This window comes from Brassica napus, chromosome A3 (genome assembly GCF_020379485.1).
Source record: "Brassica napus cultivar Da-Ae chromosome A3, Da-Ae, whole genome shotgun sequence".
In the NCBI taxonomy this organism is placed as follows: Eukaryota; Viridiplantae; Streptophyta; class Magnoliopsida; order Brassicales; family Brassicaceae; genus Brassica; species Brassica napus.
The window spans coordinates 7054022-7081794 of NC_063436.1; the positions used below are offsets into that span (position 1 = coordinate 7054022).

The following is a 27773-nucleotide window of genomic DNA, read 5'->3' on the forward strand; positions in this document are numbered from 1 at the left end:
CGTTTGAAAAACTATATCGAAATAAAACAACAAACGAAATATAAATCTCTGAGATGTTTATGTCTTCTAACTAATGAATCTACAACTTTTATTTCTACACAAATCTACTCTTCAGGATATATAACTCCTTTAACTTTGTAGGAAAGCTATACCACGTTACTAAGTCTTTTACTGTTGATATCAGATCTTTAGCCTTTTGCACTTTTTAAATATATCATATTATTTATGGGTAAGGATATCTATCCATTTTTGAGTCTTCAATATTGTTCTTATGATAAAATAAATAATTCATATTGGTATATAAACTTAAAATAGAGAAAACCAAAAATTAAGAAAATGATGTTGTTAAAACCCAAGTTTGAAGAGTTGATGGACACTCAAAAATATTATTGTTTATGGATTCATATTTAGTCCCGCATTGAGGACAATGATTATCACATCTCATGAGTGATTTGTTAAATTCATAGTTACATAAGGTTTCATGTGCTTGTCAAGTCACATAAGATGACATATCATTAATTTTCTAAACAAATGTTTGAAGCTGTATTAACTTCATGACATCAACTTCATGATTAAGTGTATTATTAGCTACTCAATATCCCAATTTGACTATACATAGACTATTATTCGTATAACTCGAACAAAACTATCTTGATGCCTCAATTGACTTATAGGCAAGGATTGTCATCTTCCGCGGTAAAGTTCCTTATTTTTCCATCTTCCATGTTTTTGGCTCTCCATTAAGTCACTCACTATCATTATTGGATGAACAACATGTGTAATAACTCAACAAGACTTGTTGAGATCCATGGATCTTCTCAAAACATAATCTCATAACCTGAATGCACTTTTTGCTTTATCCCCAAATCTATTAGTGGCTTTGCTCTCTTTTCCAACATAAGATGAATTGTCACAAGGTTTGATTGCAATGGTGAATTCATTCTATAATACTTGCCTCATAACATCCTAATTAACAGAGAATTAACTGGACCAGCATCTTAGTTGTTTTTTCCAATAAAATTAAATTAAATCTATGAACCATACCGAAATTTAATTCCTTTTTCTCTTTATAAAAGTTTGATTGCAAAAGGTGAATTCAATCTATGAATTCCCAAATTGGATTAATCTTCATAGTTGTTTTCTCAGTAAATCAGGATTGAATTCATGAATCATACGAAATTTAATTATTTTTATCTTTAGGATAATGAAATTACATAATTTATTTACAGAAAATCTAAATATAAAATTAATTGGCTAAAAGGATTGCATATTAAAATTAATTAGATATGATACGATTAAATATAAACTTGAAGTCAGCTAAATTAAAAATGCACTAAATTTATTCAAAGAACAATTATATAACTAGCAAAATATAATGATGTGTTCGAATGACCCAGTTACCATCCGTATAGATATGGAGTTGCTGATAAAATTCTAGCACTATGCTATAAAAGTGTACTATGTTGCAAATATTATATAATTTCATTAATAAAATTATTAAAGTGGATGACAAATTTTTTTTATTATAAGTGAGTGCAGAGTACGGGTAAGTGATTCATAAATAAAATCATCATATTCTTAATCTAAAATACTATTATTTTAAATGATTTAAATATATTAATTATAAATTTTATTTTAAATACCATTTAATTTTTATATAAGTATATTTTTAATTTAATTTAAATAATCTTTATTTTATATTTAGTATTTTATATTTTAAAGTTAAATGCTCTCATCAAAAGCATAAGAGATCGTTACATAAAGAGCATTTACATCTAATAGATGCTATTTTAAATATGTAAAGATTCTGTTTCTGGTTTTTCATACCACCTCAAACTTGAATAATATATCAAGTTAATAAAAATAGTGATTAGATAAAGAATATAATGTTCTTGTAAAGGTTCTACCAATCAAAATCTTAGTGAGGAGTCTTTTTATTTTTGATGTTCTTGTATCTTTGATGTAGTGGCTTTAAGTTCAACAACAAACAATTCGGTTTACAAGCGTTTGTTTCGTTAGTGTTTTTAGTAATTTCTTTAATTCAAAGTTTGCGTCATCCAAAAACACTCACATGTAAATTAAGATACAAAATCAGACATCAAAATCTCAGAAAAATCAAACATTTCACATTTAGGGAAATGTGAGGGTTCTTTTTTTTCCTCGCATTTTTCTTTTATGCATAAGGTAATGGTATGAACAAGATCTTAGATACCTAGTATTATGGAGAAGGGAAAAAAGAAAATCAAAACCTATATATCATTTTCAAAAAACCAAACAAAAAAATCAAAACCTACTTAATTTGAACAAAGATGGAGATCGAAGAAGCTTGTACGAGCCGCTACGTCTCACGCCCATGGACTCGAGACCAGCACATCTATAGGGACTACCCAAACCGCAAATCGGAGGGTTAATCATACCATCATCATCATCATCTTCTTCATCGTACTCATCACCATTAAACTTCATATTAGCCAAAACCTTGTAGAAGAAGTCAACCTCGCAAGGAAGAACAATAGGCCCATCACGTCTATATCCATATTCAGCCTCTGCTTCTTCTAACAAGTTCTTGAGCAAAGGATGGTTCAACAGTTTCGTTTTCACCACGACTCTCTCTTTCGTGGGACCCACGTAAACTGTGAAACATCCGTGTGGTGGCGGCGGCGGCGATTTTTTCTTGATCTTTCCTGTTGATTCCTTGTTATTAGCATTCTCGAGATGAGCAGAGCCATTCCAAGACTTGCTCTTGGTGATCGAAGCCGTGCTTGAAGAGCTCTTATGCCCAAAAGATTTCATTTTTCTCCATGTCTCCATTTGTTTCTTTGTTTTTTTTCTTTCTGTAGTTATATGTTTCTTGAATCTCTTTTATATATAGAGAATCTTGATTGGAAAAGAAGAGATATAGGTTTACTTTGAAGTCAATGACAATCAGAAGAGGGCGGGCTTAACTTTTCAATATAACCCTTACTTCACCATATACGAACTCATGGTCTAATAATTGAGTTTTTTTTTTATAATATAGTCCTTGATAAAAAAAAAGATATATATTCAAGGTTATTGGTGATCTGGTATGTTTGTTTTATTCAGTTTTGTCAACGGAAAGGGTTTAGTCGCCTTTCCAAGATGGATACCACCTGATTTTCCTTTCGTGCATACCTATTATTTTCAATATCTAACAACTACATAACACACGTCATCTGTTCTCCTGGGCTTTTTAAAATATTTAAGCATTTCAATGGGTATTTAAATGGTTTTTGATGATTCTAAAAGTATCCAAAGACAATTTTTGATAGATAAGTATAGACTTTATTAAAAAGATTATATACTTTATTTTCCTTAGAATCTGTGTAACTATGGTCCAACACTTCTTATATTCTCTTTTTCTTTTTGGTAGATGATAAAAAAAAATTGTGAAAGCATTGTAATTCATTTGTCAAAGTTTAAAGGTTTCTATACCATGTTTGGGGTTCGATTTCAGAAAAATAATTTCTTACAGTTATAGAACACAAGATTATCGGAAATTTCAGTGCTGAATACAGAATCATTTGTTATGGTCATATGTAGTACACGTAGAACCGCCAATCAATTCGAATGTTACAGGGTAAACTATATTGTGAAATCTTTGTCTTTGAAATTCTCATCATAATTACATATGTTGTAATTATCATATGAAACATAAAAAGATATTATATAATGATATAATCGATTATCAGTGTTAAAAAAATTTAAATTTTTTGCCGTCAATGTTCGAGGTTGGTTCTAGTCCAATTTAATATGGAATCATATACCTATAGTTAAAAAAAAAAATATATATATATATATATATATATACCTATAGTTATTATTTTGTAATAAGGGAGAGGCACTAAAAAGGTTTATGCTTTCCACATTTTCCACAAGTTCATCTATAAATACCAAAAAGTCAACATCTGTCAAATAATTAATTTTTTTCTATTTGTTACTTTATCCGTTGACAGAAAAAATTACTGCTGTGAAAAACCTTCCTCATATTACAGCTACCCTAGAAAGACACTACCGAAGGAGAAGGTGATAACGTGAGCGTGTTGACTTGTTTAAATTCATATGAATTGACGAACATTTGTAAAAAGCATATGCGAACTTTGTTTGTTGTATCCACAAAAGTTGTATCCACCATTTTTTTCTTTTAAAGGTTTTTTTTGGGTCTAATTCTTTTAAAGTTGTATCCACCTTACTATTCGGCGCATGTAATTAATATCTATGCAATAATTTTTATTTTGATAATTTTGTAGTTCTGTTTTAAAATTAATTAGTTTGTTGAGCCAAAAATGATCACTATAAGACAATAAATTTACTTAATGGAAACTCTTAACAATTGTTAACAAATGTAACTATTATAAATTATTAAATATTTCTATCACAGATAGACATTTTTATATATCACAAATCACTGATATAAAATATACTTAAAACATGAAAAGCGGAATTATTCCAAAAACCAAAAATCATTGTCTTAATGGATAATAGAATGACAAGTTACAAACAAATACATTTCAAAGAGGTTAGGATATCATTTTGCTGTGAATTGTGATATTCGATAGATCATTGATAAACTTTGTTTGGAAGTTTGTTTTTATCAAATTTGTATTCTAATGTTCCGGGTTTTTTTTGTATATTGTTCGACACACCCGTCCGTCACTGGCTAACTACCGCTGATGTTTGTAAAAAGGAAATTTTCTACTTGCGACTTGCTATGTTTAAAGCAACTTGCTATGTTTGGTATTATTAAATACTTTTGAGAAAAAGGAATATCCGGTACTAAATGTGCGCCCCGCAACCAAATTTATGTGGTATTCTAATACCTAATTTATAATATATAATTAAGTAATGACTCGTGTCATACGCAAAAAAAAATAGAAAGTTTATTAAAATATTTATGTTGCATAATATAAAATATGTATAATATATTTTAGTTTGAAAAATGGTTTCAAATGGTCTTAAATACAAATCTCAAATGATCCTATAACGGTCCTACCAAAAAAAAAAAGATCCTATAACGGTAAAATGACCAAGTTAGCATTCATTAATGAGGTAAATGACAATATTTTTTAGATATATAAAATAAATAAATATTTAAATGAATTTTCTCAAAGATGATATTTAAAAAAATGATTTTTATTTTTTTTTTTATTTTTTGAAAAATCTTTTTTATTAAAAAGCTTAGGAAGACATTCCTAAATATATATGATATCCTGAATTTGAGTTATATGCATATTTATAAAAGTATTACTGAAAAATATATTAATACATATATATAATATCTTCATAAAATTTAGGTAAACTCAAATATGTATTTATAAATAATTCTCAAATGTGTGTAAGAAAATTTTCATGAATATATAAGAATAATTTAATAAATTTGAATTAGATGTATATTTAGTAAAATATTTTTGAATATGTATAACATTTTCTAGGAAAAATCTTCATGAATGTGTATAAAATCTTCTTGAATTTGACCAATATTTTTTAGAAAAATAATATTGAATATATAACATTTTCTAAAATTTATGAAGATATATATTTCTAAATATGTATAATATATTTATCAAATTTAGGAAAACAACCATTAATGTTGTAAAATTTATTTTAAAAAATAAATACATATAACTTGCATTTATAAAAAAAAGTACTCTTAAATTCAGAAAAACAATTCTTGCACAACAGCTGGGTGAAAGGTCTTGCGATCTTAAAGAAATCCTTGATGAAAGAAACCATGTCCCAAAAAACCTCTAAATCTCTTTAATAAAATTCGTCGGCTATAATAGAATTCGTTGGTCATAGAGTTCTCATAACCTTGATTTTTGTCTTGTTCACCTCAGTCATTTTTTGAAGTCTGATGTCTCAGCACGATTCTATCTCTCACCGTGAAAGTGCATTTCCTCCGATTTAGCAGAAAATGTTTTTTTTTCACAGCGTTGGAACATCCTGCATAAATTTGATAAATAGACATAAAAGTTGTTCTTATAGACGAAAATATCTTCCTTGAAAACTTCCATTATATCTTCAATCGGATAAGTAAAAATAAACATCGTATGTTGGTGCATTTCACAAGCCAAATCATATTCTACGGTAAGTATAAGTGCTATAAGGACAAATGAATATCATCTTCTTATTGTTGTCATCTAGAAGGATGAGAATTTGAAAGAAACTTGAATAACCACTTGAAAAATAATAGTAAGGGTGGTTAGATAATGTCTCAAGCATTTGTTCATAAATAGAAGTGAAAAATGATCTTTGTGAGTTGCCATATTCAGTATTTAGAACTCAAAGCATTTTAGTTAGCCAAAAAAAAAATGTCAAAGCATTTTCTATGGCCAGTAACACTCATAGTTGCCATGAATTCATTTTAATCACAATTGTGCCATATTTCTTAGAAGCTATATGAATATGACTAACCTAATTGCTATAGGAATATTTCGTGACCAAAATCATGTCTGCTTTTGTCACATTTTTAGTAAATATTTCGTGGTTTTCTTAATAATGAATTTGAAATGGTTAGGCACGTTTTGTATTTCACGATATGTCATTAATTCGAAAATAGCTATGTTTTCTCCGAGATTATTTTGAGGCTACAAGCAAAAAGATATATCTTTTAGTTTTTAACTAAGAAATATTAAAAAAAAAAATTAATAAAAAATATAAAAAATATTTTTTAGCAGAAAAATGTCAAATCATAGTTTAAGAATCCCAAATGGATCTCCTTCACTAATCATGCTCTAAGGATGTCATGCATGATGAGGCAAATATCCACCAATTTAGTGCCACCTAAACCTGACAAACAAACAAAACTCTTTAGTTAAAGACACATGCCTCCTTAAGTGGTTGATTCTTGACCATTGGATCACATGAAGTCTTCCATCTCAGATCATCTCCAATGGTTTACTCTATTTTTTACTATAAAATAGAGTAACTCTATAATAGAGTTTGAGTTTGATCCAATGGTACTCTATTTTAGAGTAGAAAATAAAGTGATGAACAATAAAAAAAACAAATTACTCTATATTTGGAGTAAACCTATTTATTACTCTATTATAGAGTGAGAAATAGAGTACCATTGGAGCATTATTTACTCTAAACTCTATTTTAGAGTGAAAAATAGAGTGGGGTTAGAGATGCTCTCAGTCACAAAATTAATGTTTTCTCTTAATTTTCGTAATCAAACCTAATTTAGTTTTAAAACTGATCACAAGTAATATTTTAAAAAATCTCTAAGCATAATTTTGTAAATTACAACATTTATATCATTATCAATGAAATAATCAAGGCTTAGAAGCTTGTCGGAGGCCAACATAAACGAGTATTTCGACGTCCCGGACAAGCGATTACTTGGATATAGGATGGTATCAAGTCCTCTGGTACTTTCCTGTTAAAACAATCATTTCATCCATGTAATTTAAAGTAGCACACATCATTTCACCAATAAGGCTTAAATACATGTCGAGCAACGTTAACGTCAACAATAACACACAGTATTACGTTATTGTACGAAGCACACTTCCAGAATGAGATATATAAATAGAAGATCACAACAATAACAAACCTTATTCATGCAGCAATAACAGGCATCACTTATAATCGTCAATTTTTCATCACTTGGCCGTGACATCTTTTCCACCAACTGAAGGGTTAAGCTCCTCCCACGCCTCAGTCCAAGCGATCATTGCATCAGCCAATTTCTCAAAGGATCAACTTTAGCAAGCTGTTTTGTCATCTTGGACAACTCCATATAGCATCTAGTGGTGGCAGGCCGGTCCTGAGCCTATAACTAAAAAACATGGGTATGCGGCCCATAATTTTTAAAGCTTTTAAGGCTTAATTTTGTTATTGTTGTTAGTAGAAAAATATAAAAGTTGGATCTAAAATATATTTCAAACATTTAACAAAATAATTTTTGAAGTTTAGTTTCTTATTTACATAAAAAGAAAACGAAAATAACTTTTAAATCTGGTAGCTATGTATACTTTTGAAGAATTTTTAATTTTTAATCGTAAAATTAATTTTTATCAAATTTTAATTTTTTAGAGTTTATATTTTTAATTTCCTATTAGACCTAAAATATCTTAGGACTAGCACCGGTGTAGGGTTTTTTGGAGAGACAAACGTTCCGGAAGAAAGGAACCATATCTTCTTGCCAATGAACTCACTTGTGCTCTTTCTTTAGGTTCACGAACGTGTTAATCGCTTTGCTTTAACCGGTCTTCCTTGTACTCCCTTGCGTCCAAAGCGGTCTTGCTAACATTAATCCGCGCAATGGCGCTAGTCTTAAACGAAGTTAAACAAAAATTGTTTAATCTAATATGCAGAATGTACACTGGATTTATGTACATTACATTTATCTGAGAGTACTACAAATGAAAAACAATGATATTTTTAAAGTAAAAAATAAACGGAAGTACTTTTCCAATTTTTTTTTTAAATTTGTGTAATTTTGTATTTTATTTTATTTATGATTTTTTGTTTTACTATTAGTCTGTTTCTGTTATCTGTAAAAAAGAAGTAAATATATGCCTTTTATCTTGTTAACTAGGTTAAGACCCGCGCCTTGCGCGGGATGAACATTATATATATAAATTAATTTATATATTATATGTTTATAACATATTATGAAATAATAAATATATATTGAATAATTAAAATGTCATTATGTACTACTTATATAATTAAATTGGTGTGAACATATAAATAAATCTTATAAATCGAAAAAATATTTTTTCTATTTGATATGATATATAATTAAATTTAAATGATAGTAACATATATATGATATATTTTAATATTAATATTTATTAGATGATGATTTTTGCTCATTTTTTTTATCATTTGTATCTGTTATAGCAAAAAGTCTAAATTAGTGATACCAAAATTTTCACTGTGGGATTAATGTTTTAAATAATTTATAATATTTTAAAAAATTAAATTGTCAATATTTTTTCAAATTTTTTATCAAAAAAATGTTGAAAGTAAATTTTAAAATTAAGATATTTATGTATTTTTATATGACATATAGTTAAATTTAAAATGTTACATATATTTCTATATCTTTTATTTTTGATACTTATTAAATGAGACTTTCAACCTATATTATTTTTTAATTATTTGTATCATGTCATAACAAAAATTTTAAATCATAGATCACAAAATTTGAATGTGAAACTTTTAACAGTTTTAGTAATTTATACTCGTTTTTAAAAATTCAAAATATAATATATAAATAATTTTTAAAATTTTTATTATATGGTTACTATGATTGTTTAATTTATTTTAATAACTTAAAATTAAACAAATATAATTAGAATACACACTTATTTTTATCAAATCTTTATTATTCAAAATTATTAATTGTCTTATATACTCTAGTCACATTAGATAATTCTGTAATCTTATTTAAGGAAATAATGAATGACATTAATAATGTATTTATTGTGGTTTAATAAAAGGCTTATTATATATTTAGATGAACCAACGTATTTCTCTAAGAATTCTAAAAATCATTATAGTGATGACATCTGGCTACAAAAAAATGTTACAATTCTTCTCAAATAATATACAGGAGATTGGCGTAGGCAAGAATGCCTTATTTACCGCTCCATAAATATTCGAGATGTCGGCTATGCATGTTAAAATAAAGTAAATCTCATGTAGCTTCGTTGTTTTTAATAGAGTTTTCTCCAGTTAAAAGTGTTAAAGTAGAATTCATGGATTTTACTCATTTAAGATTTTTCTAATCTTCTTAAGGAGACAGTAGTTACATTATGGCTTATTCGGACATCGAAAGAATACCATCTATCATCGCATTGCCCCTTGCATTGTGAATTTACATCTAGTTTTCTGTTCTGCCATTTGCAAAACAATTATATTAACACAACCGTAGTTGAATGGTACGGGGACTTGGAAAATAGTAAGCATTTCATATTTAAACTCACCATTTTAGATATGTCGTTTGTGTGGTCATGCAACAGAAGTATCTACTGTCCACTGTGAACAATCAGATCTATTTAACGCCGGTAAATATATCTCATGGATTAGTCGGTTGAGTCTCGGTCCGCCGGACATTTTGGAAAATCCAAAGAAAAAGACAATTATGTTCCTTTCATTTCATGAAAATATTATTTTAACATTTTACATAAATAATGAAATGATTAAAATGCATATATTTTTAGTAATTACATTTGTTTAATTAATAATCTTTCAGATGAATAAATTTTTTTATAAATCAAAATTTTTAATAATTAATATTTTAAAATGAGTATAAATTGTATTAAAAATTTAAAGTGGCGTTATTTGTATATTAAAAAGAATATCAAAATGATAAAATTTATAAAACATAAAGGGTATATGTCAGTTAAATATGAAAGGTCTGCCAAATATTAACTGCAATTATTCTTAGAAAAATTATTTTTTTGACGGGGTAAATTTGATCTAATGTATAGTACTATATGAAATAAATCATTCATTTTTACCAAAAAAAAATATTCGTAAGGAATATAACGTTTAAACCGTTGTCACATATAGAGCATGGATGGAAAATATCAAAATATAAAGTAAATAAGAGGAAAAGAAAAAAGATGAAAATGAAAAGAAAAAAATGAGAGAGAGAATAAACTAGGTAAACACATTTACTCTTGTTTGAATTGGAGTAAAACTATTAACGTGTTTTATTCTCTTGTAAATAGCAATTAGAGGTAGGAGGAAGAAAAGTGTTTTTACCTGATTGATAAGATTTCAGAATAAATAAGAATAACTGATATTTTTTCTTCAATATTTACTCTAGACATGACTTACAATCACACCCATAATCATGTACGCTGACTAGGTTTCAAATAGTGTACTCACAAGACTTTCATGCTCAATTATAAAGCCGTTAACGTCTAGCATTATGAACTCTTTCTTCAAATCACATTTTGTATGTGCTTCAAATTTCCTATATATATTAAATTATGTAGAATACTTTACAAACGCACTGGGCCAACAAATTTCATATATATACAATATACACGCACCATTGTATACAAATGTCACTATTATACCATATGCAATGGGTTTGTTGAATTTTACTTTCAACTATTGAATACCTGCAATGGATCTGTTGAAAACCTAAAAAAATGAGGTGGATTATTTGTTGTTGAATATTTTCTACATGTTGAAAGTATTTTATGTAAGATCCACTATGTTGGTTTTGCTTCACTTTAAACTACGTTCGGGAAAAAACATAATCGAATATGAATATAAGCAAATTTCTTTTAAAAAATAAAAGATTATATATTGATATATGTATAACTATTTTATTGGTTGTTACATCCTAATAACTTGAGATTAATTATTTTATATCAAATAATATTTTTGTAGAAATAAATTATATTAAAATTTATTATTTTTGTGTTCCTTAAATAAAGATTAGGTTTTTTTATTTTGATATATAAAAGTCTATTTTAATCTTTTATATTAAGTGGAACATAAATATTTTTTATTAAAAATTTACAATTTATTAAGTTTTAGTTATTATAGTTTAAAAAAAATATTTTTCAATTTTTTGCTTACAAAATATAATTATAAAAAGGAAAATATGAGATAAAATGGTGGATTATAGTGTTGTATTTTATTAAATAAATTATCGTAAATATAAAAATAAGAAAATATTAAACTAATAGGTGGATGAAATAAAAGATGATGTGTAAGCGTAAATTATGGTGTTGAATAAAGCCACCTATTGTACATAGCCTTAGTAGTCGTGACTTGAATCAAACATTAATGAAGTCTACATCATCAACAAAAGTCTAGCAATAAGGAAAAAAAAAAGCATGCCAGACAGTATTTTTTGTGGCTTAAAGCAAGAAAATAGTGTGACCTTCGTTATATTTTAACGTAAAAACATTTAGTGTTAAACTTTGTTATAATTATTAATAAAACTACATTATTATTATTATTATCATATTTTGTTGGAAACAATTATTTCAGTCTGAAAAACTTTGAATATTTTCTGAAAATTAATTAGTCATAACTCTTTGTGGTTTGTCAAGTAAACAAGACAATGAATGAATGAATGAAAATACACTAACAAAACATTCTTAAAGTTTTATTATGAAATATATATAAAACTATACAAAGAAAATTCTAAAAATATTTTGGGTGAAATAAGTGCTTTTGTTTTTACAATAAAATGTGCATATGTAACCTGATAGAATAGATTTCCAAAAGAAAATTTTATTTTTGAAAAGATTGTATAAAATTATTTAATCTGAATTTATAACTAAGAGGAATATTTATTTGTATAGATAATAAAAAGTTAGCTGAAAATAAATGATAATAACTAGTTAAAAAAGAAAATAATGTAATAAAACAATCAAAATAATTTTAAATACTCCCTCTGTTTTTTAAAGATGAATGTTCTAGGATTTTCACACTTATTAAGAAACCATATTAAAACTTAGTTATTAATGCATAGTTTTTTGTAACTTTATATTTCCTATATTTTTAAACCAATAGGATTAAAAGAAATGTAATTAATATTTTTGAAACACACAATTTTTCATTATTAATTGACAAAATATGCTTTGAAAACATGAAAAATACATCTTTTAGAAACAAAATATTTTCCTAAAACATCCATCTTTAAAAAACAGAGGGAGTATTAAATATCAGCAATATTAAATGATAATAAATACTAGATTTATTGGGGTTTTCCAAGAAAGAGACATATTGACTGATTTCATAATGTCATTTCACTAAAATAATATTCTATCCGTTTCACAATTATTTATGTTTAATTTTTTTATATATATTAAGAAAACATAATTTTTTATGAAAATGTATTAATTGTGATTATCTATTTGACACAATTTTAAGTCAGCATAAATTAAATAATCACAATTATTTTTTTGAATTTTATAATTAACAATTATTATGTGATAAAATATGGATTAAAAATGTAAAAATTTATTTTTGAAACACATTTTTCTAAAACATGGATCGTCTTAAAACATGTGGAGTATTAGAAGTTTAATTAAAAAAAATGTCAGAGTGATATCTTTGTAAAACATAAAGAGTATATTTCAGTTAGATATGTAGGTTCTGCCGAATAGTAATGCAATTATTTTTTGTAGAAGACTTAATATGTTGACAATCAAGCCGATTAATTACTTCAACCGATAAGGTTTGAGTTATGGTAGATAAGGTTTAAAACTGTATTCAAATTTTGGAAACAATACGAATATACGATTAGAGAGTACCCAATATTGGTCAAATATACAAAATAGCTAAAAACACTGAGAAAAAAATCAGTTAAAACAAAACACTGAGAAGAAACATTTTATAAAAGATCTTCAAAATCTATGAATAATTGGATGGGAAAAATACTAATAAGTCTCTGTACTTGTGGTTGTGGGGTGAAAAAAAAGAAATAAAAGAAATAGTATGTGTCTTTTATATAACCAGATCTCTCTCAAGTCCGTAGAAAGAAGAGGAAAAAACTTAAATAAGTGAGCCACTAAAAAACTCTCTCAAGTCTCAACAGTCAACACTGGCACTAAAATCAATGGGAGAGGTTTGTATTTCAAACTTTCAGATTCACAAATCCAAACACTATTCCTAAACTTTTTTTCTCCTTTTTTACCATTTTCAGGAAGATAAGAAGAAATCAGAAGAGAAAATGGAGAAAAAAGCTGAAGAGCCACAAGTGAAAAAACCAGATGATAAGAAAGAAGAAGAGAAGAAGAAAGAGCCACAAGAGATTGTTCTTAAGATCTTTATGCATTGTGAAGGTTGTGCTAAAAAAATCCATAGATGTCTTAAAGGCTTTGAAGGTACAACTAAACACATTTCTTTCATATCCATTTGTGTAATGGTTTAGTTAATTTTGGGATAATTGAAAATGTGATTAGGGGTGGAGGATGTAACAACTGATTGTAAAAATAGTAAAGTTGTGGTGAAAGGAGAGAAGGCAGATCCACTAAAAGTGTTGCAGAGACTGCAAAGAAAGAGCCACCGTCCAGTGGAGCTCCTTTCTCCTATCCCAGAGCCTAAACCGGTTTCAGATGAACCGGAGAAAAAAGAGGAGAAACCAAAACCTCAAGAAAAAAAAGAAGAGGTTAAGACTTTTGAGGATAGATTTGTAATTTGAAGAAAGTAAGTTGGTTTTGTGTAATTAACATTAAAATTTTGTGGGCACTGAGAAAAACAGGTAGTGACAGTGGTGTTGAGAGTTCACATGCATTGTGAAGCATGTGCCATGGAGATCCAAAAGAGAATCATGAGAATGAAAGGTTTGTTTTCTTTTTCATCTTCTTATTCAAAATTTTAATTATAATATCCTCAACTGGGTATGACTCCTATTAAATCGAAGTTTTCTCTGACTTCACTTAATTGGGACATTACGTTTTGGACTCTTATGTATGTCATAAGTTGATTCCATCTTTAAAATTGTGTGTACTATGTAGGCCCTTTAAAAAGAGCAATATACAAGACCATGCGTTTAGACCGTTAGAGCATTTCCTCCTTTAAAAAGAAACTCATTCACCAGATTATTTGTTACTATAATCATATATTTTAACAAAATTGTCCCGAATATTTTTTTTTTTGTTTCTTTTAGTATTTCAAGGTTACATGAAACTGTAGTGGGTTTGAATAGAGTCAACTAAAGTCAAGTGCTTTGTATTTACTTCACCTATTATATTTCCCAAGGATCTCAAAGTTCTAAACACTTTTTTAGTTAGTTAGTGAATACATTCCTCGTATGCGGAGTTATCTAAAATTCCAGTACGTATGTGTATATGCTAACTATAAGTTGTACAAATTGTTGTTTCTAGAAAGTGTGGATATTTTTATGCTTGATAGATATATACACATAAATGCTATCAACTAATCGAGTTCTAAGGGCCAAAGAATAGCATTGGTTGCTTAAGAATTGAAATTAGTTTTGCGCATTCGATATTTGTAATGCAATTTGAAAGTTCGACTTTCTTCGATTATTAATTCCTTGAATATTGTATTATTAAAAAAAAATAAAGCAACTACCTTTTACTATACAGGAGTGGAGTCTGTGGAACCAGACTTTAAAGCATCACAAGTGAGCGTGAAAGGAGTTTTTATACCGGAAAAGCTAGTTGAGTACGTTAACAAGAAAATCGGGAAGCATGCTGCGATTGTCAAGCAAGATCCATCGCCAAAACCACCGGAGAAAGAAAAAGAAACAAAAGACAAAGACGAGAAGAAAAAGGAAGAAGAACAACCCAAAGAAAGCAAAGAGGCTAAGGAAGACGGTGGTGGAGTGGCCAAATCGGCGGCCGGAGATGGAGGTGCTGCAGCGGAGGGAGATGACAAAGTGGTGGATTTAAAGAAGAATGAATATCAATACCAGCCACCGAGGTATCCTGTGGAGATGTTTGCTTATCCACCACAGATATTCAGTGACGAGAACCCCAACGCTTGTACCATGATGTAGTAAATCGTTTGCTTAAGAAGTTAGAATTTTTACTCTATTTATGTCGTTAAATGGATTCTTTCTTATTTCAAGCTTATTAGATGATCATGTTATTGTTAGTATTGTAACATAAAAAATTCTCCATGCAGAGATTTGAGCCTCGAAATCGATCTCCAATAATACGAAATTATATTGATGGCTTAATCTCACGAATTCGTTTCACTCGCACAACTGACTTGAAAACAAGAATACCCAATTTTTACGACTTATTCATTTGAACTTTCTTAGGAACTCATTGTTGAAGCACTCTTGATACAAACTCAATATAAATGCACTTACATGTTTCTAAAAGTCTTCATCTCTAAATAGTAAAAGTAAATACTACGTCATGTTTAAAATGTCCTAATACATTATATACTATCTTTGTGCTTTCTTGCAAAACTTTCAAAACACTCTCAAACAGTTTTTTTTTTTGCAACTTATCTCGCTGCTTCCTCCATTTGAGATGTATGGATTTTGCTTTTTTGTTCCAAAAAAAAAATACTTTTGCTGTTTTGCATGTAGTTTAATGTGTGGAAGTTCGTAACTAATATACACAAATTTTGAGCTTTCCACTGCAAAACCCTCAACACATTTTCCAAACAACTTATGCAACTCATCGCAGTGCTTTGTCTATTAAAGAGATATTTGAGTGTTACATTCTATTAAAAAATTGTTTGGTTTTACGGTTGCGAATACATCTTGCGGTGATGGTTTCTGATCGTTGATATCAACTAGTAAACATAGAGAAAACCTGGAGGTTAGTCATACATCATTGAGTTTACGAATTCCCAAGAAATTTTTTCTATCACATCATCATGGGATGCTCTCAAAGATCGATCACCTTTTCCAAAATATAATTTTCATTCGTTTAGTTACAGTTTTTTTTTTTTTTTGAGAAAAGGCTTATCGTTTAGATACAGTTTCAACATGTTTTTCAAAATATATTTATTAACATTCATTCATTTGAAAAGCATATTTGTATCTTCAATAATTTTTGTCTTTTTTACGGTATTGTATATCTCAAATGTGTTTACAGATATATGGTTTCATGTGTCTTTCTTCCATGTATCTAGTTGATAAAAATATTTAATACTTTCAAAAGAAAATGAAAGAAGTATATGAAAAAATTTTGTATATAATTTCTAACAAAAGTGTTTAGCATATATCAGATATTTTTCTAAATATTATAGCATATTAAACTATTTTTACGAGTGTTGCTACAACAAAAATATTTGTATGTGTAATTAATGATAAATCAATATAGTAGGGAAAGCATGGAAAATAACAATAAAGAGAATCCCACCGACATCGGGACTCTATTGGCCGGTGACATGTCGGACACGCTCAAGTTAGAATCTGATACCTCTTGTCTCTTCAGCCCACGTGTCCGGTAACTCATTGAAACTTAAGCCACCAAAATATGTAAACCGGACTAATAAACTCGATTTTGATCGCCTAGTTATATGAATAAGGCCGTCTCACTAAACCATCAAATTTGGTGTAATTTGATCTTCAATAAAATACTAAAATTAACACTCACCAAATTTGATGTAAAGCACACCAATAAATAATATAATTTAATTACTATAAAATTTGTAATTAGACATAAATATATTGTATTATTTGTATTTTAAATTTATTTTCGCATAATTAAAAAATTAATTTTTTTCAAAATAAATAATTAAATGACTATTATCATTTATCACTTAAAAATAACAAAAATATAAATAATATTCTAGATATTTATTAATTATAAATAATAAAAAAAAAAATTTAAAATTTAAAATATTAATAATATATAATATTATTTTTGGTGTAAAATTTGGTGTCATTGTTAGAGATGGTAACTATTTTAACATCAAAATAACAAATTTGGTGTTATTTCATTATTGTAGATGCTCTCACAAAACTTTTTTCATCGGTTTGGTATCCAAAATATTGAAATATAGTTGTCCCGGCTTAAACCAGGGGCTGAACCACGTGCCAAACTGTTTTAATGTCTAAGTTTGATATTATAAATAAGAAGATCTCCTTCCATCTTTGGGCGTGTTGGTTAGAAAACAAAAGGGTTTCGAAACTTCTCTTTTATTCTTCCTTTGATTGGTTTGGATTTTTTTTGTGTTCCTCTTACAATGACTAAGCTTTGGACTTTCCTCTCTGCTCTTCATTCCATCGCTGGGTACTTACTTGACTTTTCATATTATTTTCTCGATTTAATACTTATCTCCATCAATTTATGGCTGAATTGTTTTTCTTTTATAATAGCATTTTTATTATTAAAATAACAACGTGATTTCGTGTTTTGTTTACTTTTTACGACCATATGCAGTCCTGTGGTGATGCTGCTTTATCCGTTGTAAGTAACTTACTATTGTTTCTTTGATAAATTCACATTTTGTTTCGTTTTATTTCAATGATTAAATTCAAATTGTTTTTTTTATATTTATAATATTGGTAAGATATGCGTCGGTGCTAGCAATAGAGAGCCCATCAAAAGCAGATGATGAGCAATGGCTTGCTTATTGGATTATCTACTCTTTCTTAACTCTCTCAGAACTCATCCTTCAATCGCTCCTAGAGTGGTAACAATAATACTAACTATGTATTTTTATTTGTCCTGGAAATAATGTGAGAAACAAAAATTGAATTTTTGTGTGAAAATGTATATAGGATACCGATATGGTACACGGCGAAGCTAGTGTTGGTAGCATGGTTGGTTTTGCCGCAATTCAGAGGAGCAGCTTTCATATACAACAGAGTCGTGAGGGAACAGTTTAGGAAGTATGGCATCCTCAAACCTAAGGTCAACTATTTCATCTTTAACCATTTTCCTATCTTCCTATAGGTTACTATAACGTAAATATATATCTTGAACTCATATAGCATATCCACTTGATTTGAAAATTTATGGTGGTGATGAAAATCTTTGTGAGGGCAAACCTAGTCCTAAATAGGTTGGTCCACATGATAGCTGAGTTATCATCCTTCGAATATGGTTTGGTCATTTTTCCGGATTTGTTTGAGCTTCACTATGTAAGTGCAAGGGCCTTTCATTAAAAAAAAAAGAGTCTACTAGGCATGTAACGTGCCAAAATGATAACCGGTTTTTAATACTTAAGGTTCAAACGAACTGGATCTAAAGTGTGATCAAAACGGATTTGGTTCAAGTGCAGCGGAGCAACAATCTATCACTATAATCTTGATTCAAAAAATGATGTCAAATTCAGGGAAACAAAAGCACCATAGGTTGCATTTGCATAAAGGGGAAATAAATAATTATACCAATGAAAACTATTAACTTTCCTTCATAATGAGATTTTTTTTCTTTGCAAAAAGTACTAGAATGGTTGTCTAGGTTTGTAATACTACATGTGAAACAAAAAGAAACACTATTGTATATATATTGACGGTCTTTTTTTTTTAATTTGGTGTTTGGAATACAGGAACGACACCAGACTGAGTGACTAAAAAGAGAATGCACGGGACACAAAGAGGCTTTAGTGTTGGTTCCTTCAGTCTCTAATATTTGATGCTTTACTTCTGTCTTTCTCTCCTATTTAATTTACGGAAAAATGCGTTTACAAGTTGATGATATGATTGTAATTTCATTTCTTATGAGCCGTCTGCTTGAACCTATGTGAAAAGTTCAGTCTGACGTCAAAAATATTATTTTTAATATATTACCAGTTTAAATTGTTATGCTCGGTTTGTTTCTTTTTATAAGTATGCCATACTTTCTCACCATATGCATCACTTATTCTCAAATCATCACACTGGTGATCTAAAATAAAAATGCCAAACAAATCATCACACTGGTGATCTAAAAAAAAAGCCATCCAGTCTATTTTTTCTGAACACAAACAAAGTCGTCCCTAAAAGGGCCAAAATTCACTTATGGCTGTACATTTACTCATTTAGTGGTTAGATCTGAGTTTTGAGGCCTGACGATCTCCAGAAAACTTTCTTTACAAGAATTTATATTCAAGTTAGTTCTACAAAGATCTTAATTTACAAGGCTTTAAATTCAAGTCACTTCTAAAAATAATACCATAAACTTTAACATTATATTCCTTGAATTGTTTAAAACTAAATCTTGGTGTACTAGAGGGCTTAACTAGCAGATATTGCGGATTCTTTTCAACTCTCATAGCCATTATTTCTTTTATACATTTCAAATCTCTTTAAGTAATATCTTATAAAGATTTTCAAAGGTAAATATTTTTCTTTACTCCTCTTCTTTTGGGATATATAAAGAAAATACCTAAATTATTTTTATTTTGGGTTTTTAACTGGATTATTCTAATAAAATTTTTGACTATGAAGCGATGATCTAACTTTTTCCAGTTTCATTGTATCTTTGCCAATAATGAACGATTGCACGAAATTTTCAAATAAGTTCGACATAGATACCAACATGATTACTGTAGTGTCTTCATCCTCCACCTTAACATCGATGTTACACATCTCTAGTAGTATCAAATTTAACTTGCCAGGATGGTCGCAAATCTCAATATATATATTTTTGCATATGCAAGGCAAAGAGGCGTTGCTTTAGAAGTAACTTGTTTACAAACTCTCTAACTTCTGTCACAAACTAGCAACAGTTTTCTCATCCGATACTTCGATGATGAACTCATCTGTTAAACACAACCAAAATTTAGAGAATGCCTTTTCTTCCTAAGTATCTAAAACAGCAACATTAGACTTCTTTCCTGACAGCGGCCCGCATATGCCATGGTGTTTCGGAAACGTTTGCAATACTAGAGATTGAAGTTATTTCTCCCATCAAACTTTTCTATCTTCGCATTTATACCAGCCATCTTCTCACCAAATCATAGACCCGAAGCTGTGATGCCACTTTTGTTGTTACATACATGAAAATGAACATATGCAAAAACAGATGGATAAAGCGATGTAACAAAGACAAAAAGGTTTAACGTGGTCCAATTTGGATACGTCCACAGAGAAAGTGAGATTTTATTATTATAGGCGATATTAAGCTTATCGAGTACAAAATAAAAGTTATTTTGAATACAAAATATATATACACCAGTATCATGCATCTTAATACTTTAGTACATACAACCTCATGGAACTAAACTCACTATCAGGTGTAACATCCACAACAATTTGATATAACACATTTGATGTAATCCAGTATGTATGTACTTGATTCAACATCCATCGCTTAGTTGCAACATCCGAATTCAAGATAAATCAATATATTTAAATAGTCAAACATGCAACTAAATTTTTTATTTTTATTTCTACAACTAACTTATTCTTCAAAAATAAATTGATTTTGGAGAAATTTTTAACGAGGGTGTTAATCAGCCATTTCTAATTATTTCTCTGTTTTACAAATAGTATCATTTGATACTTTTTTGTTACACAAAGATTGACATTTATATTTTAAAGCAATTTATACTTATTTGAAGTTTAATATTAATTATAAAATATATTGATTCTACAAATAGTTTTATTTATCTCAAATACTAGTGGTTAAATAGATTTAATTAATAAAAATAGTAATATATTTTAATATTTTAATCTATATGAAAAGTGTTAAAGTGATGATACTCTTTAGAAGAAGTAGAAGGCTAGTTTGATTCTTTGAAGACAAGACATGTTATTTAAGAAAAGGAAACAAAATATGTTTATTAGTTGTTGGCAAAAAAACATATTATTTGTCGACTTGTGAGTTGTGACCCGTGAAGGAGTAAATGTTGGTCGAAGAAATAGCGCGTATCGGGGAAAGAAAGAAAGAGATGATAAAAAGTTAAAAACAGAAGAAGATGTTTGTGTAATGCGAACCACGACGTTCACATGCTATGTTTTGCCGTAAGCAAATAAGCATCATATACCTCTTATTTATTACTTTCCAATTTTTTTTTTTGTTATTTACAAGAGCATATTAGAAAACCCTGTCTGTCTTATTCTTATTTTCAAAGAAACAAGGTGACCATGTTTGAAAGCTATTAAAATTGGATAGATGCTATATATATTGCAAACGATTGCTATGTACTATAACAAATTAAAATAAAGATCTTGATAGTTATTGGGAACAAAATAAAATTTTAACCATAAAGTGATAGTTTAGTAATAAAAATCTTGTAGGCGAACTTTGGAATTGCCAATCAACATAGAGTTGATGGCATTCCACTACACTTTACTTTGTGACTATACAAATATAAATTTATTTTATGGTCCATTTGAATAGCTAGAATGAAAGTCCATTTGTAGATCATACCACTCGTTCGTTCACATGGATGCGGAGTTACCAACATGGTTTACAGAGTCATCATGAGTCTGTGAATTTCTTGCTGTCAAAAAAAAAAAAAAAAGACCATACCACTCGTTTAAAGATTAGTTTGGACATCTACATGAACTTGAAATATACTAAAGTAAAAAAACAGAGTAAAATTTTGGATAATCAGATGCTTTATACAATTTATATTTAGATTGATTGTGATTTTTTTTTGTCACAGTTTGATTGATTGTAATTTTAATTGGATATAATGACGTTAACAGAATTAGTTGGTATAATTAAATTATTGTTCACACCAAGTGAAATTCAGGCTAACGACAATCTTATGACTTTTTAAAAAGGTTGTGCTCTATCATCTCTAACTTATGTTTGGAAGATTTTCAGTTTTGAAAAATGTAAATGTCAGCTTAAAATTTTCAAATTCTAGTTCCATGAAGAACAAATATTGTTTAATCATACACATTAAATTCTATACTATTTTCAACGATATTAAAATTTTAGTATAATTTGCTTTTCTCAACAACATATCAGGTCTAAATTAGATACCAAACTACTAACATAAACTGATGAGTTACATGTTTAATGTTTTTTCATATAAAATATATAAAAAATTAACTAATGATGCTGTGTATTTTTCATATCATTTCATTTAATTATCATAAATTCAGACTTGTTGGATGGCAAACAAATTGATAAAGAAAAATTGGTTATATACATTAAGTTGTCTATCATTTTTAAATTTTATATTCAATAAAAATATTTTAACATTTGAATTTATGGTTTAGTAATTATTGTTTAAGATTTAGGTTTATAAATTTTTATAAATGTTTTATAAACTATCCTTAAACATTATAAATAATTTAAAAGAGTTAATTTATTTTTTGTCAAAAATTTGAAGTATTTAATAAAATAATTATCAATTAAGGATAAATTTTTAAAATAATAACAAACTTGTTACAAAATTAAAAATTTCGTAAGCAAACGCAAAAGTTAGCAAATGAACAAACAACAATAACAGCTGTCCCTTTGCTCCACTCTCTCTCTCTCTCTAAAGAAGGATATCAACAATTCCTATATTAGGAAAGCAAATAAACAATTAAATTAAGCTTCATTTTTAAACTTAGTAATATATTACTTTTTTCTTCACTTTCTCTTGTGCATTATTGCAGCAGCAGCCACTCTCGTTGTCTCCACTTTCTCTCGCTAAACCCATCAACTCTCTTTCTCACTTGTCAATATTTTGTAGATTTCGCTCTTCTCTTTTTTGAGTTTCTTCTACTGACCATTGGTAGGTGCATGGATTTGGTCAGATTTCTCAACCTTCAAATACCAAGCTTTTCTTATTTTATAATTTATGAATAACATGTTTCATCTTTCTTTAATCTCTGTCTCTTTATTGCATTAAATTCTTGCTTTCAAGTGAGTGACATAAATAAAAAAGAGAGAGGGGTTTTATGATGAAGTGAAACTCAAAACTGCAAGTTTATATATTTGCTTTATTTTTATTTTGTTTTGCTTTCTTCCCATTACATGGGATCTGTTCTAGTTCTATATATCTGCACTTCCCATTTGTTTTTTCAGTACAGTAAGTTTGCCCATTTTTGGGATTTTTTAATTTTTTTAAAAAAAAATTCTTCAAAATTCAAGATTAATCGAGTTAAAAAATTTCATGTTTGAAAGTTGAATTTATTGTATCCTTTTCTTAAACCTGTCAATTTAGATTAACAAAACCAAAAGGATAAATCTTGATATTTTTGTTTCTATGTATGTCTTCTTTTAGTGAGTGAAGAAGGAGAAGGAAAAAAGCTTTAAATGGATTGGAACTTCAAACTCAGCTCCGGTTATTTCTCTGAATTCGACCAAGAATCTGTACCGGATTTAACCCCAGTCGATGCATCGATCTCGTTCGGTGGGTCATCCTCACCACCAAGAAGATTGCAGCCAAAAGGAAATTTACCATTTGATCTGAAACTTGGAAGAAACATTGTAAACTCCTCTTCTTCCTCCTCCTCCTCTGCTTTTGGCAAGACAGAGAAAGTGATAAGTCTTAGTAAGTTGAAAGAGAGCGCCTCTGAGGCTTCAAGAAGCTCCAAGAGGACAAGAGGGAACAACCAGATCCCGATTTGTCTGGTTGATGGATGTGATTCTGATTTTAGTAACTGTAGAGAGTATCATAAAAGACATAAAGTCTGTGATGTCCATTCTAAAACTCCTGTGGTTACAATCAATGGCAATAATCAGAGGTTTTGTCAACAATGCAGCAGGTAAAAACTGATTGTATTCATATGTTGGATAATGTTAACATCTGTGTATATATTGCTGAGGGTGCATTTGCACATACTACAGTTTTTTTGTGTTATTTTAGCCTAGATTAAAGCCTAATTTTTTAAAAATATATATTTTATTTAAAGAAATGAATTCCAAAAAACAAAAAAATTTAGCTCATGGTCCACTTTGTTTTTGAGATAGGTTTCATGGTTTGGAAGAGTTTGATGAAGGTAAGAAAAGTTGTAGGAAACGTCTTGATGGACACAATCGAAGAAGACGGAAGCCTCAGCCCGACCATACCGATCGTACTGCAACTTTCTTCCAAGGTTTTTGCTTTTCTTCTTTTAAAAAATAAAAAATAAATTCTTTTTTTTTTTTGGATCCAATAGACTTAAGAGTCCCTAAGCACCATCTTGTTAACAGGTAGCAAATTGCTGGATTTTTCAAGCTCTCCACACGTGTTTCCAACTACATCTGTTGTGAGTCCGAGCTGGGGAAGCGGTCCTGTAAGCGTAGCTATGGCCAATGGTTCAAGTTACGGGCAGAACCAGAGCTATGTTGGTTCTTTTCCTGCAAAGACAGGCATTACGTTCCCGATATCTTCTTCTCCAAACAGCAGAGGGAAACAGTTCCCTTTCTTGCAAGAAGAAGAGGACAGCTCGAGAATGACGAGTTGCATCCATGACTCTGATTGCGCTCTCTCTCTTCTGTCATCATCTTCCTCTCATTTGCTTCAGCCACAGCCACCACTTTCTTTGTCCCAAGAGACTGTTTTTTATGGGTCCGGTTTGTTTGAGAATGCGAGTGCAGTCTCTGATGGATCCGGTAATGAGGCTGTACCTCTTCCACAAACCTTCCCTCCGTTTCACTGGTAGATAGAATCAGAAAGATGTTTGTCTGCGTCGTCTCGTTCTCTATTCTCTTCTCTTTCTCTCTAGTTTTTCAAAGTTTTGTAATTTATAAGCAGTACACTGTTGTAGCATGATGCAAGTTTCAACAATTACGTTTAAAGCAGAACTTTACTAAATTTTTGGAAAAACATATTGAACCATAATGTGGTTGAATAAATATACTAAGTTTGGTCTATGTCGGTTTAAGTTATGACCAATCATAGACTCACCATCTTCGTCCAGCACATGCTCAGATTTTTAAACCTTTGGATACAGAACATATCCATCTCTTGTTGCCTCCATGGTTACAGCTTATAATGCTGCAACCTTTGAAAATTGTATGGCCGGCTTCTTATCATATTGTCCCCCGGCTAATGGTTGGGCTGGAATCCATTTGATGACCAATGGCTATATCACTTCAACCACAGCCTTATGAAGACACTTGCAATTCACATGGTCGTCCCAAGACACTAGGCTTTCTCCACAAAACTCTCAAGACGCAAAATAATCATCACCTTTCTTATTTTTGGCCAAGAAAGCCATTTAAGGCCAACAGCTCTTTCCCTTTATTTTCTTTGATCTCTATTTGATTTTGGCTTAGCAATCTTTGTCTTCAGAGTCTATTTAAGCTCATGGTCGTCCTTGTACAAAGCACTTTCAATCAACCAAAAAGTTTTATAAAAGAAATTGCTTCCTTCTTCAAAGAGTGTATCTTGTCTTTATTATTTGAGTTATTCATTTGTTGCTCTTGATCACTGGATTAGGATTGTTGTGCGATTCTAGAAATTCTGGTTCACCATTGATTGAGAGAGTCACTCACACCCATTGATTGAGAGAGCCAATTAAAGGTTTCACTGCCATTTTTACCATCAACTATCTTCCCCGAATTTCTTGGATCCCTTTGATCACCTTTTGAGAACAAAACTGTCGAGAGATTCTCAATTGTCTATCATCTGACTTAATATATATACTAGCTTAAGACCCGCGCAATTGCGCAGAATGAATGTTATATATAAAAATATTATATATATTATTATTTATTTATATTCATTTACATATTATATATATAATTAAATTAGATTAAGCACATAAATCAAAACAATACATCTTGTTTATTTACGATACTTTTTTAGTAAATTAAAAAACAATAATTTTATTTATTTTATATGGTATATAACTAAATTTCAATGACATGGATATAAATATATAGTATATTTTAATATAAATATTTATTATTGAGAATTTATAATCATATGATAAACACAAAATTTTTAATGTGCGAATTTTTGAATGCAAATTTCAATATTAAAATATGAAGGTTTCAATACTTTTTCAATACAAATTTAGAAATTATCATATTTAAGTATTTTTCTATGTTTTATAGTTTAATTTTAAACTATAATTTTAAGCTATATTTAATATATAATATTAATGTCTAGTGAGTGAGACTTCATATTCATACGATTTATGATCATTTGTTTCTTGTTATTACCAAAAAAGTTAAACCATTGATCACAAAATTTTAGTGTGAGACATTTAACGTTTTTAATAATTTGTAGTCGTTTTAAAAATTTAAAAATATAACATATAAAAAAATATTTTTTAATATATGGTTAATGTGATTGTTTAATATATTTTAATAATCTAAAATTAAACAGAAAAAAAAGCTAAGATACAAAAATTATTATCAAAAATATATTATTCATAATCATTAATTGTCATATATACGTTAATCATATTAGACAATTCTGTAGTTTTTATATAAAGAAAGTACTAAAATATTCTTTTGTACACTATTTATTAATTTAATAGCTAGTTTAGTAAAAAGTATAGTATAAGTTAAGATGAACCTACATATTTCTATAAGAATTCTGAATTTCATTTTCACGGTGACACGTTGCTACAAAACAATGTTGTAATGTTACTTAATTAATATATAAGGGATATGATAAAGAAATTTTTAATATCCGACCATCGGCAGTTAAGCTAATGGATTTTTCACGCCTGTTCACTTGGCATATGGGTCAATTTCATGGCGATGGTCAGTACATTAATTTATCTTTGAGTTTAGGAAGACTAGTGTATTGACCTTACAATCACTACATAAATTTTTTTGTACTTTAGTTTTACGATATCGCAAATGGAGTATGTGTTACAAGGTGTTAAAACACATTAATTTGTCTGGAGGCACGAAAGACTTCTTTTATTTTTGATAGAGTTAAAATAATATACATAGTTCTATGTTACAAGGTGTTAGGTAGGTGATAAAACACATTAATTTTTCTGGAGGCACGAAAGACTTCTTTTATTTTTGATAGAGTTAAAATAATATACATAGTTCTATTTCTTTCCAAAATTTTAATAAAAATATTCAGAGTGAAAGATTAGCTGTCAAGTATAATTTTATCACTAGAATTGATTGGTTCAAATCCAACATAAACTTAACACATTAGAAAAAATAAAAAGAATTTTACATAAAAGACTTTTCCTCAAATTTTGGAATCAGGCGCATATCATTTTATGAAGTAGACATTGACGATGACCCCAAATTATATAATTGACCTTATTATATAAGGAATCAAATGTTTGTTTTTTAATTATACAAGTATTAAGATAAATAATGTTTTTCTATACAAAATAGGATAACAAACAAATTCTGGAATGGTTAAGAGCAGAACAATAAAGGAGATCAACATGTTTAGATAATTATGGTTTATAAATTGATTAGCAGTACCTTTATTTATTTTTATTTGTTATCTTTTTCTGAAATTCTGTATCTTATTAATAAAACAGTACTTCACAAAAAATTTCATTTAAATTGTTTATATTGTTAATAAATAAAATTCATTTTTGT

The 27773-nt window shown here is 28.8% G+C and overlaps 4 protein-coding genes across 6 annotated transcripts; 3 read left to right on the forward strand and 1 right to left on the reverse strand.

Annotated features, from left to right (window-relative positions):
* Nucleotides 1-2026: 2026 nt before the first annotated feature.
* LOC106386527 (auxin-responsive protein SAUR72-like) lies at nt 2027-4094 on the reverse strand. The gene has a single exon (XM_013826354.3). It carries the CDS (start codon nt 2809-2811, stop codon nt 2284-2286), a length of 528 nt encoding a protein of 175 aa, XP_013681808.1. The 5' UTR covers nt 2812-4094; the 3' UTR covers nt 2027-2283.
* A 9223-nt stretch (nt 4095-13317) lies between these two features.
* On the forward strand, nt 13318-15573 carry LOC106387898 (heavy metal-associated isoprenylated plant protein 7). The gene is made up of 5 exons (XM_013827837.3): nt 13318-13576; nt 13655-13835; nt 13914-14119; nt 14213-14294; nt 15060-15573. Exons 1-5 carry the CDS (start codon nt 13568-13570, stop codon nt 15470-15472), a joined length of 891 nt encoding a protein of 296 aa, XP_013683291.1. The 5' UTR covers nt 13318-13567; the 3' UTR covers nt 15473-15573.
* Nucleotides 15574-17490: 1917 nt separating this feature from the next.
* On the forward strand, nt 17491-19192 carry LOC106385353 (HVA22-like protein e). Its single transcript, XM_013825285.3, has 5 exons — nt 17491-17672; nt 17823-17849; nt 17953-18075; nt 18164-18296; nt 18937-19192. The coding sequence occupies exons 1-5, from the start codon at nt 17626-17628 to the stop codon at nt 18955-18957; spliced, it is 351 nt and encodes a 116-aa protein (XP_013680739.1). The 5' UTR covers nt 17491-17625; the 3' UTR covers nt 18958-19192.
* Nucleotides 19193-22863: 3671 nt separating this feature from the next.
* On the forward strand, nt 22864-25056 carry LOC106387514 (squamosa promoter-binding-like protein 13A). Of its 3 annotated transcripts, none has more exons than XM_013827380.3 (4): nt 22864-23066; nt 23542-24025; nt 24231-24355; nt 24453-25056. In XM_013827380.3, exons 2-4 carry the CDS (start codon nt 23574-23576, stop codon nt 24902-24904), a joined length of 1029 nt encoding a protein of 342 aa, XP_013682834.2. In that variant the 5' UTR covers nt 22864-23066; nt 23542-23573; the 3' UTR covers nt 24905-25056. The 3 variants fall into 3 exon arrangements, with proteins under 3 accessions (XP_013682834.2, XP_013682835.2, XP_022554689.2); XM_013827381.3 differs by having other exon boundaries at nt 22914-23049; XM_022698968.2 differs by lacking the exon at nt 22864-23066 and adding an exon at nt 23089-23346.
* The last annotated feature ends 2717 nt before the right edge of the window (nt 25057-27773 follow it).

Excerpts from the sequence above, each read along its gene's own strand:
- LOC106385353 (XM_013825285.3), top strand. The coding sequence starts at position 17,626 with ATGACTAAGCTTTGGACTTTCCTCTCTGCTCTTCATTCCATCGCTGG. Across the intron at positions 17,850-17,952 it reads GTGATGCTGCTTTATCCGTT|ATATGCGTCGGTGCTAGCAA; the intron begins GTAAGTAACTTA and ends AATATTGGTAAG. Across the intron at positions 18,076-18,163 it reads CTTCAATCGCTCCTAGAGTG|GATACCGATATGGTACACGG; the intron begins GTAACAATAATA and ends AAATGTATATAG.
- LOC106386527 (XM_013826354.3), bottom strand. The coding sequence starts at position 2,811 with ATGGAGACATGGAGAAAAATGAAATCTTTTGGGCATAAGAGCTCTTCA.
- LOC106387514 (XM_013827380.3), top strand. The coding sequence starts at position 23,574 with ATGGATTGGAACTTCAAACTCAGCTCCGGTTATTTCTCTGAATTCGAC. Across the intron at positions 24,026-24,230 it reads TTTTGTCAACAATGCAGCAG|GTTTCATGGTTTGGAAGAGT; the intron begins GTAAAAACTGAT and ends TTTTTGAGATAG. Across the intron at positions 24,356-24,452 it reads TACTGCAACTTTCTTCCAAG|GTAGCAAATTGCTGGATTTT; the intron begins GTTTTTGCTTTT and ends TCTTGTTAACAG.
- LOC106387898 (XM_013827837.3), top strand. Across the intron at positions 14,120-14,212 it reads CTCAAGAAAAAAAAGAAGAG|GTAGTGACAGTGGTGTTGAG; the intron begins GTTAAGACTTTT and ends TGAGAAAAACAG. Across the intron at positions 14,295-15,059 it reads GAGAATCATGAGAATGAAAG|GAGTGGAGTCTGTGGAACCA; the intron begins GTTTGTTTTCTT and ends TTTACTATACAG.